We start from the raw sequence: 16,524 nt of genomic DNA, 5'->3' as shown, positions 1-16,524 counted from the left end.
GGCACTTTCCTAGCCATCCCATGGCTATGTTTTGATTCTGGCCAATTAATCCTGTAGTGTTTTCAAGTTCTACTAAGCAGCAGAATCAAAGGCAGACAGCAGACTTATGCGGAGGTTCACCAATCATGTAGCCTGGTTTGAAATCTGATCCTCTATTCAAGTTCTGCTCTGCTTTTTTAATGTATGAGAATCGGGGCAGCCAATTTTACTGACTTCCAGAAGTGACACCCAACCTGGAATCATTTCAAGAGCAAGCAAGGCTAAGTTATCTGTCTCTTCTCTCTTATGTGTGGATTATCCAGGGCTGCAACGAACAGATTTGGCTGCTAGCTCCATGGCCTTTGAATCTGTCATGGGTGCTTTTTAAATCATACTCAATTTGATTGACTCAAGGTCAAAAGATCTGCAAAGCACTGGACCCTATTCAGTTGGATTTTTGTATCTCCCTATAAGAGCTGGGGAGAAGTTTTAATTGGGGAAAAAATAGCCAAGATACAAAAGTGCAACCTGCGAACATGTATTAGTGATTTTTTTTAATGTCTATTATCTTGTACTATGCTCTATTTCCATTAAAATCTATATTATGCCCTGTTCTACATACTATAGCCGTTATGGTGAACCGATGGCATACGTGCCCTCTCTGTGGGCACACCAGCCATCGCCCCAGCCCAGCTCCACCGCGCATGTGCACGTGCCTCCCGCTGCCAGCTGGTGGCATGTGGGAGACATGTGCACCTGCATGGAGGGTGGGGCACTCATTGCATTTTGGGGGTTCGGGCACGCACACATGCATTTGTATTTGCACATGCGCGCTTTGGGCAGTTGGCACTGAAATGATTAACCATCACTGTACTATAACCTACTGCTATTATTATACTATATGCTATACTCACCTGTACTTCTATGCTATATTTTACTATTTCTACTGCATATACTACAAGTACACTATTACTATTGCTTCTATACTATTATTACTATACAATAGGGTTTTAACTCCTACAGACATTGGTCTGTCTTTAAATCCTCTCTTCCTCCCCACTCCCTTTCTCTCTCTCTCTCTCTCTTCCATCTCTCTTTCCTCTCTCTTCTCTCTGTCTCTCTCTGTCTCTCTCTCTCTCTCTCTCTTCCATCTCTCTTTCCTCTCTCTTCTCTCTGTCTCTCTCTGTCTCTCTCTCTCTCTCTCTCTCTCTCTCTCACACACACACACACACACACACCCCTTCTATTCTTATTTTCACATTAGAAGGTGATGGATCAGGAGTGGGAAAATCCTTGCTTTCATCAAAATAAACCACAGAGATTCCTTGGGAGTCTTTAGGTCAGTAATTTTCAGCCTAGCTTACCCCAGAGAGGAGTTGTCATGAGGGTAAAATATGCAGAGCAATAACAATAATGGTGTGTTAGCACATTTCTTTAGAGTTAGAATCTCTCCTCTCCAAAAGTAACCTTGTTTGCCTAAATTTAACTCTGCCCTTCCTACGAGCTCCCTATAATTCCTGGCACAGAAAGGTTACCAGCTCTTTTGGTTGTGGAACATTAAAATCCCAACCTTGATGGGTCAGCTGGTGAGTGCTACAATGAAACAGAAATATTTGATAACAGATTAACAGAGTTGGAAGGAACTTTGCAGGTCATCTAGTCCAACCCCCTGCCCAAGCAGGAAACCCTACATCTGCCTCTACCTAGGATCGAACAGACAACCTCCTGATTGTGAGGCGAGAGCTCCACTTCGATAGAGATAAGAGAAGTCAAGCTTGCTGTTAATCTCTTTATTTCACAAATATTTTCTGTTGTTTTCCATGTATATCCAATTGCCTTACTTGCACTTGTGCTAACATTTGTTTATTTCCCCTCCTCCTGTAAACACGGTGGAGGAAAATTCATGTCTGACATGTCATCTTTAGTGTGTAGATTTTCCTGCTTATGCTGTTTACAACCATTCCACCAGTGACGTGCGGTGAGGTTTATGACTGGTGAGGCACTGACACAGTGCTGGGTTTCAAATATTTTTAGACTTGTGGACTTCAACTCCCAGAATTCCACAGCCAGGCATGCTCAGTTCCAATTTAAAGCGACAGCATTTGTTTTTCTCCTTTGCTCCTTCTTTCTTTTTCTTCTCCTTCCCCTCCTTCCTCCCTCTCTCCCTTCCTCCCTCTCTCTCCAACACAAACACACACACACACACACACACACACAGAAGTTGGATTGGACTATCTCTCCTACCCCTTCCCTCTCTCACTCACTCTCAAACAAACCCCCCCACACACAAAAGTTGGATTGGATATCTTTTCCAGTGGCTTGAAAGCAGCTCCTCTGCCATCCCCCCCCCCATTCCCCTGCTGCCTTTCCCAAACACCTCCACCATTGCAAATGCAGCCTGCTGTCTGGGTGGGAAATGCCTGGAACACAATAAAGCCCACCCACCACCTCCTGCTGGCAGGCTGGGGTGAGAGGAGAGGCAGAGAAGCCGGAGGGAGCCGAGCTGAGCCTTCCAAAAGAAAGAGGCTGGGGGGAAGTGTGTGTACTACAGCATGGCTCTTTGCCTGGCTTCCTGCCTCCTCCTGTGGTCTCCTCAGTGCTTGCTTGTGCTCTCCCTCCCCAAGTGTAGTTTGATTGCAGGCGGAGCCACGTTGCCTTTTCAAACTTGTAATCAGTGAAGCTGGGCTAGATTTTTATATAGTTTTATCCAGCTGTGTGTGTGTGAGAGAGAAATGAATGGGGGCCTGGGGAGGAAGTCACTACACTTGGGGAGGGAGAGCACCAGTGAGGTTAAGCAGAGTTGATTGCAGGTGGAGCCACGTTGCCTTTTCAAACTTGTAATCAGTGAAGCTGGGCTAGATTTTTATATAGTTTTATCCAGCTGTGTGTGTGTGAGAGAGAAATGAATGTGGGCCTGGGGAGGAAGTCACTACACTTGGGGAGGGAGAGCACCAGTGAGGTTAAGCAGAGTCATCCACGGTGAGGCAGCAACTAGCTCAGCTTTTTCCTTTTACTTTTTTTTTTCATGATGAGAGTGGTGAGGCTGTGCCTCACCTGCCTCACCTGACTGCACGTCACTGCATTCCACAATACACATGGCTTTCATAAAAACATTTTGGAAGTATGTTCACTTGTACAAATGAGCTCAATATGCATGTATATATTGTTCTTAGTACAGTGTATACTCAGAATATACGCTCACTTTTAAAAAGAAATAGGGATGACATGGAATGATTAGTGCAGTCAATAAAATGTATAAAAAATAAGTAAAATATTTAGCTACAGCATGGGAGATTGTTAGTATCACTGCTGTGTTTAACAAAACAATGCTTGAAGTTTACTGAGCATAGATAATGCTCATTGTTTTCAGAGAGACTGCACTACAAATAAGCAAGGCAGGATAATTCTTTAAAAAGTCAGCTCATTGATATTTTAAAGAGTTAAGTCAAGATCTGGTATAGTTTATCATTTGATAATATTCTTTCTGATAATTCACGCTACCTATCAGGACTGAAATCTCCCAAAATATTATACAATAAAATAAAGAGAAGTTCCAATATTGAAGTAAAACATGTGCTTTGTTTTTTAGGGTAGAACAAAATGCTTGGGGTATTCGGATTTTTTTCTGTCAATTCACAGCTAACTTAGTAGAACATTTTGAGCTGGATGGCTCCAAGCTCGGATATTGTTTTCAGATTCTCATTTTGTCCATGTTCCTACAATGAAATACTTAAAATAAAAAACAGAATCATCTTTTCTTAAAAAGAGTGACAAAAGGAACTAGCTTTTTAAATCGTTTTTTAAAAAGCCCCAGCGATCAGAAAATCAGAAGAAACAAAAGTTCCTGTTCAAAAACTCCACAGAAATTCTTAGCAGAGGGACTTAAGAATGAAAGACCGTCAGTGAAAATGGCAACCACTTGTCCTGCCAACTTGATCATCCTTAAAGAAAATCTCTATCTAGAATAGCAGCAGAATTTCAGAAATTGGTGTCACCAGCTCTAGGCCACACCAAGATATGCTGAAATGTTTCTCACATTAGATTTAATGCTCTTGTTCTCTAACAATTATTTGTAAATAATGTAATGCTAAGTAATGCTAAGTAAGCTGTACTTAAATGTTGGTTCTTCTTTCTACATTTTATTACAGACAGCTCTGAATTTGTACTATATCTCTATAATTGGCCATAGCCTTTCAATCGTTGCACTTATTATTTCCCTTGCCATATTCTTCTATTTTAAGTAAGTATAATTTTCATTTCTAAATTGCATTCAGCCCTATAGCTTGTACAGTAGTCAGTACCTGTATGTAATTAATATGATGTTACTTCTGGCATTCTGAGTACTGATTTAAAGGAAGAGTTGTTTAGTTTTATTCAAATTGTCCTATAATGAGATTACCTTGAAAGAAAACTGTTGGGATCATATAACTCCAAAGTCTATGCCTGATTTTATGACAGTTTTGATATAGGACAGACGTTTGAAGCCACTGGGATGGGTATTTAGAGACCAAACCTGCAAATACAATATAGTTTACATCAATTTTTCCAGCAAGTTGTAAGTCCAAATATGAATTTGTGGTTAGCCCACATACATGACTAACTGTTAGTGGCAGTTGATTCAAACTGCTGTGGTAAATGACCTTCAAGATGTCAGAAATCAGGAGGAGGACTAATTAACCAATAAGAAATATACACTGTGTCACAAGTTACTCTGACCTCTGTTTCATTCTTTATATTATATAAACAATGTATTATTATTCCAAATTGCAAATGTTGAAATACTTCAGTATAATGCTCTTCTATCTCATCCAAGTAAATTGTTTTAAAAACTTTGGCTTACATCTAGAATACATCTTCTGCCATAATTTTTTTTAATGAATACTGTTTATATACTTGCAACTGTTCCTTTAATGTACATCAATCATGTTCAGACAAATATGTAGTAATCTTTTAACATGCATACCACTAAATCATTATTTCTTTGTGGGTTAAAAAAAACCCTCTGTTTTTGTTCTATTCAAACCAGAAAGCAATGGTGATCAGGTTAAAAATAAACCAGGATACTAAACCAATTTCAGAATATAGCTTAATATTTTATTTTGTCATGATTCTGATCACCCTAGTTTTCTAATGTAGACAACACTCCAAAATTAATGGCTTCCTGGAATAATTAAGGTGCTATGGCCAATCTTTCATTCACAATGTAGAGTGAACATTGTAGCATATTTTATTACATGATACTTGAAGTGTTGACGGCAAGTTAATATGTTCAGTTCAGAGGATCAGTTGGGTTACTCTTTCTGGCTCTTTTAGAAGTTCAAATGCCCTTGAACTACAAAACAACTTTCTTGTTAGCAATTAAACTGCTAACAAGAAACTGTTCTGTGCAAAGGAAAGAAATAAGAACACAATTTATGTCTCTCTAACCTAACTTTCTCTTGCTCATTTTCTTTTAGGAGCCTCAGTTGCCAAAGAATCACATTGCATAAGAATCTCTTTTTCTCTTTTGTTTGCAACTCTATTATAACAATTATTATTCTGTCAGGAGCTGCCAGTAACCAAGCAGTGGCTTCATATAGCCCAGTAAGTGTCTACCACATTAGTATTTTTGTTGTTTCATAAAATACCTGGCAACATGATCTAGTAAACTCAGGAGAACAACATTGCATGTAAATATGTGTAGCTTCATCTAATTAAGCAATTATAATAATCAGTGAAATAATAGTAAAGAGGAGAGGTTTTTATAGGAAGCATCCTATCCTCCCCCAATATAATCCTGATTATTCTGTTATATTTTTATGAAAAAAATAGTACTTGATAATAATCTGTACAGTAGCCTTCTATCTCTCTTTCTCTCTCTTTTGGGTCATTTCAACTGGATGCTATTTTTTCGGGCAATATTTTTCCGAAATGATTTGATCATGTTTTCTTCCTCGGGCTGAGAGAGAGAAAGACCAAGACTGGCTAAAAGTCACCAGCTGGCTCCATGTCTTAAGGCAGGACTAGAACTCACACTCTTCTGTTTTATAGCCAGGTGTCTTTACCACCAAACTATTCTTAATCCCATTGATTAGAATGGTAGAAATTGTTGCAAACTGTATCCATGAACATCCATGCCTTATTAATTTCTGGATGGAAGTAGTTGCCTAGTAGCACTTGTAGACTCTCAACCTAAGAAAATAAGCATCTTTTTATAGTGGTTTGAACCAAACAGTCTTAGAAATGGAATTTGGAACATTTCTAGTCACAATGCCAGAGTTATTTCTGTGTTTTTTCACAGGTAGCTTGAAGGGTTCAAGCGGCTTTCTGTTTCTAAGAGTGATTGACAGAAATAGGTATATTGTTTATTCTTGCACAAGAGTTTAAATTAAATTAAACTCTTAAATTATAAGAGATAATAATAATAATATTATTAATAATAATAATAATAATAATAATAATAATAATAATAACAATAACAACAACAACAACAACAACAACAACAACAACAACATCAAAATGAACTTTGGACTTGAAAAATGTGCTATATTATCCATGCAATGAGGAAAAATGAAAAAAAAAAAACAGAAGGAATAGAACTGGGAAATGGAAATATAGTGAAAGCATTAGCAAAGGATGATGGTTACAAGTACCTAGGCATATTGAAAGCAGATAACATCTTGAATGGAAAAGTCAAAGGGTCAACACAAAAGGAATACATCAGGATATTAACAAAATATTAAAATCAAAGCTGAATGCTGGAAACATAATTAAAGCCATTAATTAACATGGGCATTTCCAGTGATACGCTACTCAGCTGGAATCATCAACTGGACTTTGGCTGAATTGGAAAACTTGGACCGAAAAACACGCAAATTTTTGAATATGTACCATGCTTTATATCCACAAAGTGGCATTGACAATTTGTACCTGCCGAGAAAAATAGGGGGCAGGGGGCTATTGCAAATCCATCAAACTGTAGAAGAAGAAAAGCGAAGTTTGAATGATTATGTGAACCAAAGTACAGAAAAATTGCTGCAGGCTGTGAAAACAGAGAACAGCATAAAAACAACAGAAACAAAGGCAGAATATAAGGAAAAACAGCTGGATGACAGATTAAATAAATGGAAAACCAAAGCTTTGCATGGACAGCACTTGAAAAACATTGAAGGAAAATGTGATGACAACTTGACATGGACATGGCTTGAGATGGGAACTATCAAGAAAGAAACGGAAGGTTTAATACTAGCTGCTCAAGAACAAGCATTGCAAACTAATGCCATGAAAGCGAAGGCACAAAAATCCACTGATAACCCAAACTGCCGACTTTGCAATAACAAAGTGAAACTGTTTCACATTTAATATGTGAATGCAGCAAAATTGCACAAACTGATTACAAAGCTAGACCTAACCGAGTTGCTAAATTAATCCACTAGTCATTATGTAAAAAATATGATTTACTGGTATCCAGAAAGTCATGGGAACATAAAGTGGAAAAAGATATCGAAAATGAGAAGGTGAAGATCTTGTGGGACTTTCTAATACAAACGGATCGTCATTTGGAGCACAAAATGCCAGATTTCACGGTTGTAGAGGGCCAAAGTGTACAGTTCATTGATATTGCTGTTCCTGGAGATGCCAGAGTCAAAGAAAAAGAACTAGAAAAAATAATGAAATATTGTGATCTGGCCATCGAAACTACACGGCTATGGATGAAGCATGTAACAGTGATATCCATTGTCATTAGGGCACTTGGTACCATGTCCAAGAATTTTACAGGCTACATCAGCAAATTTCAGCTTTCTGAAATAACACCAGCAGAACTGCAAAAAACTGCGCCACTCGGAAATCTTATATTTTAAGAAGATACTTGGCTGATATCATGAAGAAACATGTCTCCTTCAAATTAAGCTTTATTCCTAGTGACCTGAGCATGCAGGGGACATCGGCAAAAGATACGATCAGTGGTGGGATTCAGCCAGTTCGCACCTATTCGTGAGAACCAGTTATTAATTTTCTAAGCAGTTCGGAGAACCGATTGTTGGAAGAAATCTTATTTTGTTTTTGTTTTTTTCTACTTTACAGGGCTAATCCTGTAAGGAAGGCAGGAAGGAAACATTCTGGTGTTGTTTTTAGCCTAATCTTTATTACCCTGCTTACAGAAACTGCCTCTCTTATTACATTGTAACAGCTAAAGTGAAGTGCCCATTGACCTGAGTGACATTGAGTTGGCCATGCCCACACGGTCACATGACCACCAAGCCACACCTACCCAGCTGGTCATTAGGGCAGAGAACTGGTTGTTAAATTATTTGAATTCCATCACTGGATACGATGATTAGTCACTTCCTTTTTCCAGGATATATCTTCATATCCCTGGTAATTCTCCTATCCAGATACAAGACCCTGCTCCCAAGCCCAGATAAATCAGCCAGGTATTGTTACTTGCTGATGCAAATCAAGTTCTAAATATCTAGAATCCAAGATCCTGGAAATTAATGTCCATATTCTTATTCCTATGGCAGACCAGAAATTGATTTTTTTTAGATTCTAAAATCTTCCAAATTCTTCCCCCAAAGGTGTATGATTTCAACATAGCATTTTGAAGGCAGAGAGGATTATCTTTGTTTTCTCTTTGTGTTTCCATTGTTGCTAGTTCAGTACAAACTGAATTGCTTTTATCCCTTGAATATTACAAGAATATCTATAATTATATTGATCTTTTCTCCCATAGGTTGGATGCAAAGTAGCACAATTCATTCAGTTTTACTTCATGGTTTGCAATTACTTCTGGATGCTCTGTGAAGGCATTTACTTGCACACTCTGATTGTGGTGGCTGTATTTGCAGAAAAGCAGCATTTACTTTGGTATTACCTCCTTGGATGGGGTAAGCTATTTTTCTTCTTCCCCTCCCCCTTCCTAAGTATATTAATATCACTTTTGGGGCCCACTCATGCTGTCATTTTAATTCAAGGGGAATTTTAATATCATCCAAAGGAAACCCAGCAGCAATTTGTAACCTCTGTTACTTTATTCACCCAACCAAGAGACACTAAATATTGTTTTACGTTAGATACCACTCCCTACACTGGAAATATTTCATTCGTGGCTTTTACTGTAAGTGTATATTACTGACTCACAAATCTTATCTTAGCTAAATGGGGAATGTGTTGGGCAGGAAGTGACTTCTTTGATTTAGAAAAAGTAGTCTTTCATTAGGAAAGGGCATGAGGGCGTGATTATTCATTGTTTCCCATCTTAGGAGTGTTTATACAGGCAACATTAATTGTTGAAAAAAAATATTACCGATTCCTACAGTGGGGATAAGCCCACCATTTATTTTTCCAGGAGTTCTATTGACCTCTTTTGTTTGCAGTGTAAAAAGAAGCCACACCTCTTTAAAAAGCCTAAGATTTCCCCCCCCCCACTTTAATGGGTCAATAGGCGTTGATTTACTTTATTCTCTCATTAAATCCCAAAAGGGAGGAACCCTTCCTCGCCCTGCATGTCTTGCATCATGCCATGATCCAAGTGCACCTCCTGCCCCAAAGCCCACAGTTGTTGTTTGTGATTGTTTATTTGTTGCTAATGCATCTGGGGTCCATCACTTTGGCTGACTAAAGATGCTTATTTCAAGTTCAGTTTTGCTCCGAACGTGTTATGTATTCTAGTCTATGCCGTCTCTTGCTCCTCTGACTTTCTCATCATCACTCTCAACCTCTTTCCAATTGAAAACATTTCTTTAGAAAAGCAGATATAGGGATTAATCAGCAAATATTATAAGCATTTAGGAATGATTTCTAGGTTTAGCCAAAATGATATGCACGTAATAGGAAAGGAATTATTTTGATGTCAACTTTCAAAGCATCCCTGGCCTGCTCTTCAATTACCATAGGCAAGAATGGGGGAAATGATGGAGTAGCACAGCAGCCACAACCAGAAGCACATTCCATGCATACCTTTCTGAAGGCTGTATCCCAGGTTACCTCCAACAGCCGGAAGGGTGTGATCTTTACAGCCTGCAAAAGTGTTCCATTGGAGAATGTGATCTATGACACACCCTGGGGGGAGGGGGAAAACAGGGTCATAATTGGGCTGTAAATTACATGGGTTCAGAGCTGGCTTCACTTGGGTACGTGCCGACATGTTGCTCCTAATAAATAACAGCTCTGACCCCGTATCTTCATATAAGAGGTGATCTTGTACTTGTGGCACCGTGAGGGAACAGGATAAGCTTCAATACTTCATAGACCTATCCTCTCCTGGTCTCCTGTCAGCGAGACAAAGACTAGAAATAATTTCTGGGGTTTGGACAGGACTCTGTTATTTGTCCTGCTATTGGAACCTCCTAATAACCTCCTAATAACCATCAAAATTATGCTAATAAACACAGTTCTACCTTCTGCAGGGTTATTGTGACCATAATCTTTTATTCTTTTAAAATTAATAATTTAGAATTGAGCCTACTGTTCAAATCAAGGGTGTTGGATGCTATGCAGCCTCTGGGATCAATTTTTATTCTTTCATAACACATGCTTATTTTAAGAACTATTAACAATCCATTAAATGTGGATCTAACTGAGAGCTTTAATTTATGGAGGCCCATGTACAGAGACATTTTAATGTCACTTTAATTAGATGAATCAAGGCTTAAATCGAGTTGGATTTATAGTTTTAAATGCCAGTATTATAAAAAATAAATTGTTCTATATTAAAGCATATTTATTGCTAAGGTTGATTCTAATTCTCTATGGGTATCAACTCATTTCATTAATTAGTGGTAACTGTGGTACAATAAATTATAAACAAATCAACCCTGAATGGTGTGTGTGTGTGTTTTAAACATATAGTTATTTCTGCTACTGCAAAAGTATCCAAATGCAGATTTATATAATTCCAAACCAGTTCTTAAAATTTCTTGATTATTTTCATTTCATGTCAATGTGTATATATATATCTGTAGGATCAGCCATCAGGAGAGAAATTTCTTTAGAAAATTAGCCTTCTCTTGTTTGTTTTGCTGTTTTGTATTTTTTCTTTTATAATAAAACAAAATAAATATACCTAAGCAGAAAATTAACTCCCCCCCCCAAATTGGGTATCCTCCAGATGTGTGGACATCATCTCCCAGAATGTTCTTCAGTAACTATTTGCAGTGGAGGATTCCACACAACACATTTCTGTCAATTGCTGCTTTAATTCAAATGAGATTTTGACAGCATTTTGAGAGCAACTGTGGCTCCCTGCAAGAACCCATACCTGCTCTTTTCACCACTTTGCACTCCTAGTCTCATGATGCTGTTGTATCACAAGGTTAGCCAAGAGACCTGAACAACCAGGTAATAAGCTCCTGTAGGCACATCCTGGAATCTACTTTCACCATGAGATTAGATTGATGAAGCCAGTCAGAGTTGGAAAATATCAGAAATCTAAATTTAAAACTGTGTACAACAAAAGTGTCTAGTCAAGGCTATGGTTTTCCCAGTTGCAATGTATGGCTGCGAAAGTTGGACCATAAGAAAGGCTGAGTGCCAAAGAATTGACACCTTTGAACTATGGTCCTGGAGAAGACTCCTGAGAGTTCCTTGGACTGCAAGGAGATCAAAGCGATCAGTCCTAGAGGAGATGAACCCTGACTGCTCTTTAGAAGGCCAGATCATGAAAAGGAAATTCAAATACTTTGGCCACCTAATGAGAAGGAAGGACTCATTGGAGAAGAGCCTAATGCTGGGAATGATTGAGGGCAAAAGAAGAAGGGGACAACAGAGAATGAGATGGCTAGATGGAGTTACCAAAGCAGTAGGCCTGAGTTTAAATAAACTCCAAAGGATGGTAGAGGACAGGAAGGCCTGGAGGAACATTGTCCATGGGGTCATGATGGCTCGGACATGACTTCGCAACTAAGAACAACAACTCCAAAACATTCTTGTGGACATTTTAATTATTTACTGGCTGAGTTGATTCATACCCACTTTTTCATCCAAAAGGTCAACTAACAGATATGGAGCTTAATTAAAATATGCATGGTTGAAATATACATAATTAAAATATGGATATAAATGATGATAAAAAGAAAAGGAGCAGGCACCAAGCATGGCTTTGAATCAGCCTGACTGTAATTTTGGCTGACCTGAGTCAGAGTAAACAGCCTGACATCCAGCCTGAAGTATGTATATATGTCTAATGTCTACTTCTTCTATGGGAATTTCTCTGCTGCTAGTATTGCATCAAAAGTCGAGATGTTTTACTGATGCAATACTCAAAATTCCCTTGCCACATCAGTTGAGTATCAAAACTTGGTCTCAAGCCACTTGTGCTTTCTTGCTTTCTCTTCTGATGAATGGCTTGAAAACAAGGCTGGTGGTAAGGGAAAAGATATTTGTGGTCAACTTTCATGGGCTGGGTTCCAACAAAGCACTTAGAATGTTTGCCTGGCTGCATGAAGTTAGTGGCCTCCCTCTGAAAACTTGGAGAGTCCGTGTGCTTATGAATGGATTAAAGGTACAATGGACTTTTAACATCTGGCTAAAATTATATCTTAATGGCAAAGTAACCAAAACAAGCTTATTTAGTCAACTGAGGTTTGTTAAATGTTAGAATCAATTGCAGGAGCATTGGAAGCTTAACAAACAATAGCCTTTCATTTCCTAAGCAGAAATAGCTTTTTAGCTTTCTTGACAAAAGGCCCTTTTCAAGCAAACGATTTCTAATCAGGCTCATGAAACAAAGTCAAATGGTTACAATGCTGACCTGATGTTAAATTGTATTTAAAACAAAAACAAAAATGGAAATTGTCCATGTATGAAGAGTTCTGGATAACCATGCTTGGACAATAGCAAAGAGAGAGAGATGATATTGTGATAGATCTGTGCATATTCCCATGATACAGTTGGTTAAGGCACCTGCGGTAGGACCTCTGATAGGAGTTGGGGGTTAATTCCTCCTTGAGAGAGGGGATAGACCCACCAGCTTTTTAAAAGGTCATGGTGACTGCCTCCTCAAGTGGCCATCACCTGACCCAACTGTAGTATTTTCATCCATTCTCCAATCTTCCCTTTTTTAGAGAAGGTTCTAGAAAAGACAATTCCACTGCAGCTCCAGAGGACTCTCAAAAAAGTGGATTATGTGGACTTCTTTCAGTTGGGATTTAGACCTGGGGGTCTTACTGAGGTGGCTTTGTGTTGTGCAACATCTCCTTCCTCCAGAGCTGGTTCCAATAGTTGTTGTGGGGGGGGAGCAGGATCTAGTGCACAGCCTCTACAATGTGGAGTATTGCAGGGCTCAGTTCTCTCTTCTTTCCTATTTAGCATCTACATGTTCAACTTTCAGTGAGGTCATGCAAAGGTTGGGGTTTGTATCATCAGTATGCTGATGATACTCAGCATGTATCCCTTCCAGGCCTTTTGAGTGACGGCATGGACATCCTGTAGCCAGAGGCTGTGGAGGCCTGGATGGGGTGGAATAACTTTTGGCTCAACTCATGCAAGACTTAGGATGTTTGGACCTTCTGGTACTGGGAATCTTTCATATTTGGTTGTGAACGAGGTAGCATTGCCTCAGCCCTGGTGCACAATCTGGAGATCCTCCTGAACTCGCAATTTCTGCTTGAAGATGAGGCCTACTCATGGGTTTGTCATGTCAGCGTGGCTTCCCTACTGCAATGAGCTCTACATGGGGCTGCCCTTGAAGAACATTCAGAAGTTTTAGTTGGTGCGTAATACAGTTGATGGCACAGATAGTTTGGTGTATTTAACACCATTAATTTGTGAGCTGCATTGATTGCCAGTGTGCTGCTGAGTGTTATTACCTTTAAAACCTGGGGCCAGTTTGCTTAAAGGGGCATCTTTTCCAGTTATTTTTACATGTCCCATCTCTCTAGCAGGATGGCATGCCATGGGTCCTGTCAGCTAAGAAATGCAGGCTCACAGGATTCAGAAAATGAACATTTTCTGCCATTGCATCCATCTTTTGGCACATTCCTCCCCTGGAGATTGGGTTGGCCCCGATCTTACTGGGCTTTCATAAGACCCTAAAAACCTGGCTCTGTGCTCAGGCCTGCGACTCTAATTATGTGACAGGACCTGTCTCCTGGCTACGTGGAAGATTATTGGATTTCCTGACTGCTATGTATTTTAATTTTTGCATATGTATTCATTTTACTTTTATCATTGTCCACCACCCAGACTCACAGAGATGGACAGCTATATAAATTGGTCAGTTTTTGGCCTTGTATCAATGGAAAAGTATGATTAGCCAATATGCTTCTGAATGCTCCATGGCCAATTCACTGATCTTACATTGACCTTATTTTGAAAGTGTAGAAAAGTAGTCTTCTCTTCCCTTCATTTGTATTATATCCGTACAGTACAGTAGCCAGAAGCTGCAACTGTAGAAATAACTGAGAAGGAAATGCCCAAAATTCAGAAGAGCCAGTAAAAAACAAAACCCATAAAAACTATATAACCCCTTAAAGATTAGCATATATATTGTAACATATGTTTTGATAAACTACAGTTTGTATTGCCCCAAAGGTGCTTTTTCAAGAGGCAACTGGACTTTCTGATTTTTCTTTGAAGATGTTTCGCTTCTCATCCAAGAAGCTTCTTCAGCTCTGGATGAGAAGTGAAATGTCTTCAAAGAAAAAACAGAAAGTCCAGTTGCCTCTTGAAAAAGCACCTTTAGGACAACCATGACCTGGATGACTGAGAATCCCGTAGACATATAGCCTGTATTGTTAGTGGGTTCTTTTTCTAGGCACCAGTCTCACAGTAATGACCCTGTTTTGGTACCATAGCTGACAATCTGGTTCATAGGAAGCATTTCCAAGAATGCCAGTTTTCCACCTTTGTCCCACTGCCAGTAATTTCATCTAGTTGGCTCTAGTGCTTTTATGGTAACAATGGAATAGGAATGTAAGAATCTGCAGCCATGTATGAGTGTTGATTGAAAATTTCCCAATCCCTAAACCTTTTAACCTCAGATATTAAGGACTGAGCTTCAGATCTTCTGCTTCCAAAGTACCCTATTTTTCGGAGTATAAGATGCACCAAGGTTCTGAAGAGGCAAATAAAAAAAAGTTTGTGCACTCTGCAAACCTCTGAAAAACGGGCCATTTTTCGCAAAAACTGGCCTGTTCCCCCCCCCCCTCCCAAAGGCATGGATAGCCTTTAGGGGGCTTGCAGAAGATCTCAAGTTTGAGATTCGCCTCAAGCAATTTCAACCAAACTACAGATGCAATACTAGGTTATATGTTTATTTTATTATATTTGACATGAGTGTTTTTTAGTCAAAAGCAATTAGTCCCATTTGGGAAGGAGAACTGGGGCCTGGGCAATAGGAGATAGAGGAAGAAGGTACAAGATTGAGGCATTAAAAAGACCCTTCTGAGGATTTGAGGGTTCTTCCCTTGCAATTGGGAAGGTTCTTCCATCATGCTGCTATCAACTGCCAGTCAGTTGAAACTCCACTAAGTGCCTGGTCTTCCATCTGCTAGGAGGGAAGGGTGATATTTCCCATTGGTCCCTGTGAGAATCCTGGCAAAGCCCATACCACCTCTTGCTTCTGCACTCCCAAGGTTGAGATGTCTCAGTAAGAAACCCATTATTTGCTCTTCCACAGGCTTCCCGTTGATACCTTCCTGCATACATGCTGTAGCCAGAAGCTTATATTTCAATGACAAGTAAGTCACTCCTGTCTTTGAAAAAGTTTTTAATTTAAAAAAAAAAAGTCTCTTACAAGAAAGAGGGCAGAATTATTATTATTATTTAATTTTTTTATTGCTTTTGTTTTAATATTCTGCAGCTGCTGGATCAGTTCAGAGACTCATCTGCTGTACATCGTCCACGGTCCTATTTGCGTTGCTCTTTTGGTATGAACTTTTAAAGACACTTTCTTTCTTTCTTTCTTTCTTTCTTTCTTTCTTTCTTTCTTTCTTTCTTCCTTCCTTCCTTCTTCTTCTTCGTCTTCGTCTTCTTTTTCTTCTTCTCCTCCTCCTCCTCCTCCTCCTCCTTTTTTAAAGAAGTTTTAAACTTGGTTTTATGTTTTCTCAATTTGTAAGGACCGTCAATCTTTTATTTAAATGGACGTAATCTAAACAACAAGTACGTCGAACATGGTTCACCTAGGTTTGAGGGTAGGGATTTCTTGTGAAGCTGTGAAATGTGTCCGTGATTGATGTCAGGGCTGAGATAGTCTGTTTCACTGGTTGGAATCCAAAGAGTTGAGTGTCTGTACTATTGGGCCCCTGGGACAGATTGACGTTAGCATGGAGCAGGATAAGTTGCTCCAGCAAGCCTGATAAATGTACCTGCTGAGCAGGGCTGTTTCCACCAGTCTCCCTGCCTCCTGGCAGGACTGATTTAGTTATGCAATAGCAGCGCTGTGATGCTTAGGAGTTCTATGGTTACCATTTATATTCATGCTCAACAGATGTTCATTTGTTTCTCCCCAGCCTTGCTTGCAAAAATAAAGGGATTGGGGGTCGGGGGGAGCAAAGCTCTTGTTTTGGGGATGCCTTAAACTTCAGCTACAACTTCCATTGTAATCTCTGCAGTCTTCTGCAGCCT

At 39.3% G+C, this 16,524-nt stretch overlaps 1 protein-coding gene across 3 annotated transcripts in view; it reads left to right on the top strand.

The window, feature by feature from the left end:
- The window catches only part of CALCRL (calcitonin receptor like receptor), an 87,677-nt gene that overhangs the window by 58,069 nt on the left and 13,084 nt on the right, over nucleotides 1–16,524 (top strand). For all 3 annotated transcript variants that reach the window (XM_081942960.1, XM_081942961.1, XM_081942962.1), the window contains 5 exons: nucleotides 4,128–4,219; nucleotides 5,436–5,562; nucleotides 8,693–8,846; nucleotides 15,578–15,638; nucleotides 15,761–15,827. In XM_081942960.1, coding sequence (XP_081799086.1) covers nucleotides 4,128–4,219; nucleotides 5,436–5,562; nucleotides 8,693–8,846; nucleotides 15,578–15,638; nucleotides 15,761–15,827 — 501 coding nt within the window. The remainder of the gene's footprint in view (nucleotides 1–4,127; nucleotides 4,220–5,435; nucleotides 5,563–8,692; nucleotides 8,847–15,577; nucleotides 15,639–15,760; nucleotides 15,828–16,524) is intronic.

This window comes from Natrix helvetica (assembly GCF_964273705.1).
Source record: "Natrix helvetica genome assembly, chromosome: 1".
NCBI lineage: Eukaryota > Metazoa > Chordata > Lepidosauria > Squamata > Natricidae > Natrix > Natrix helvetica.
This window is presented reverse-complemented; position numbering and strand designations above follow the sequence as displayed.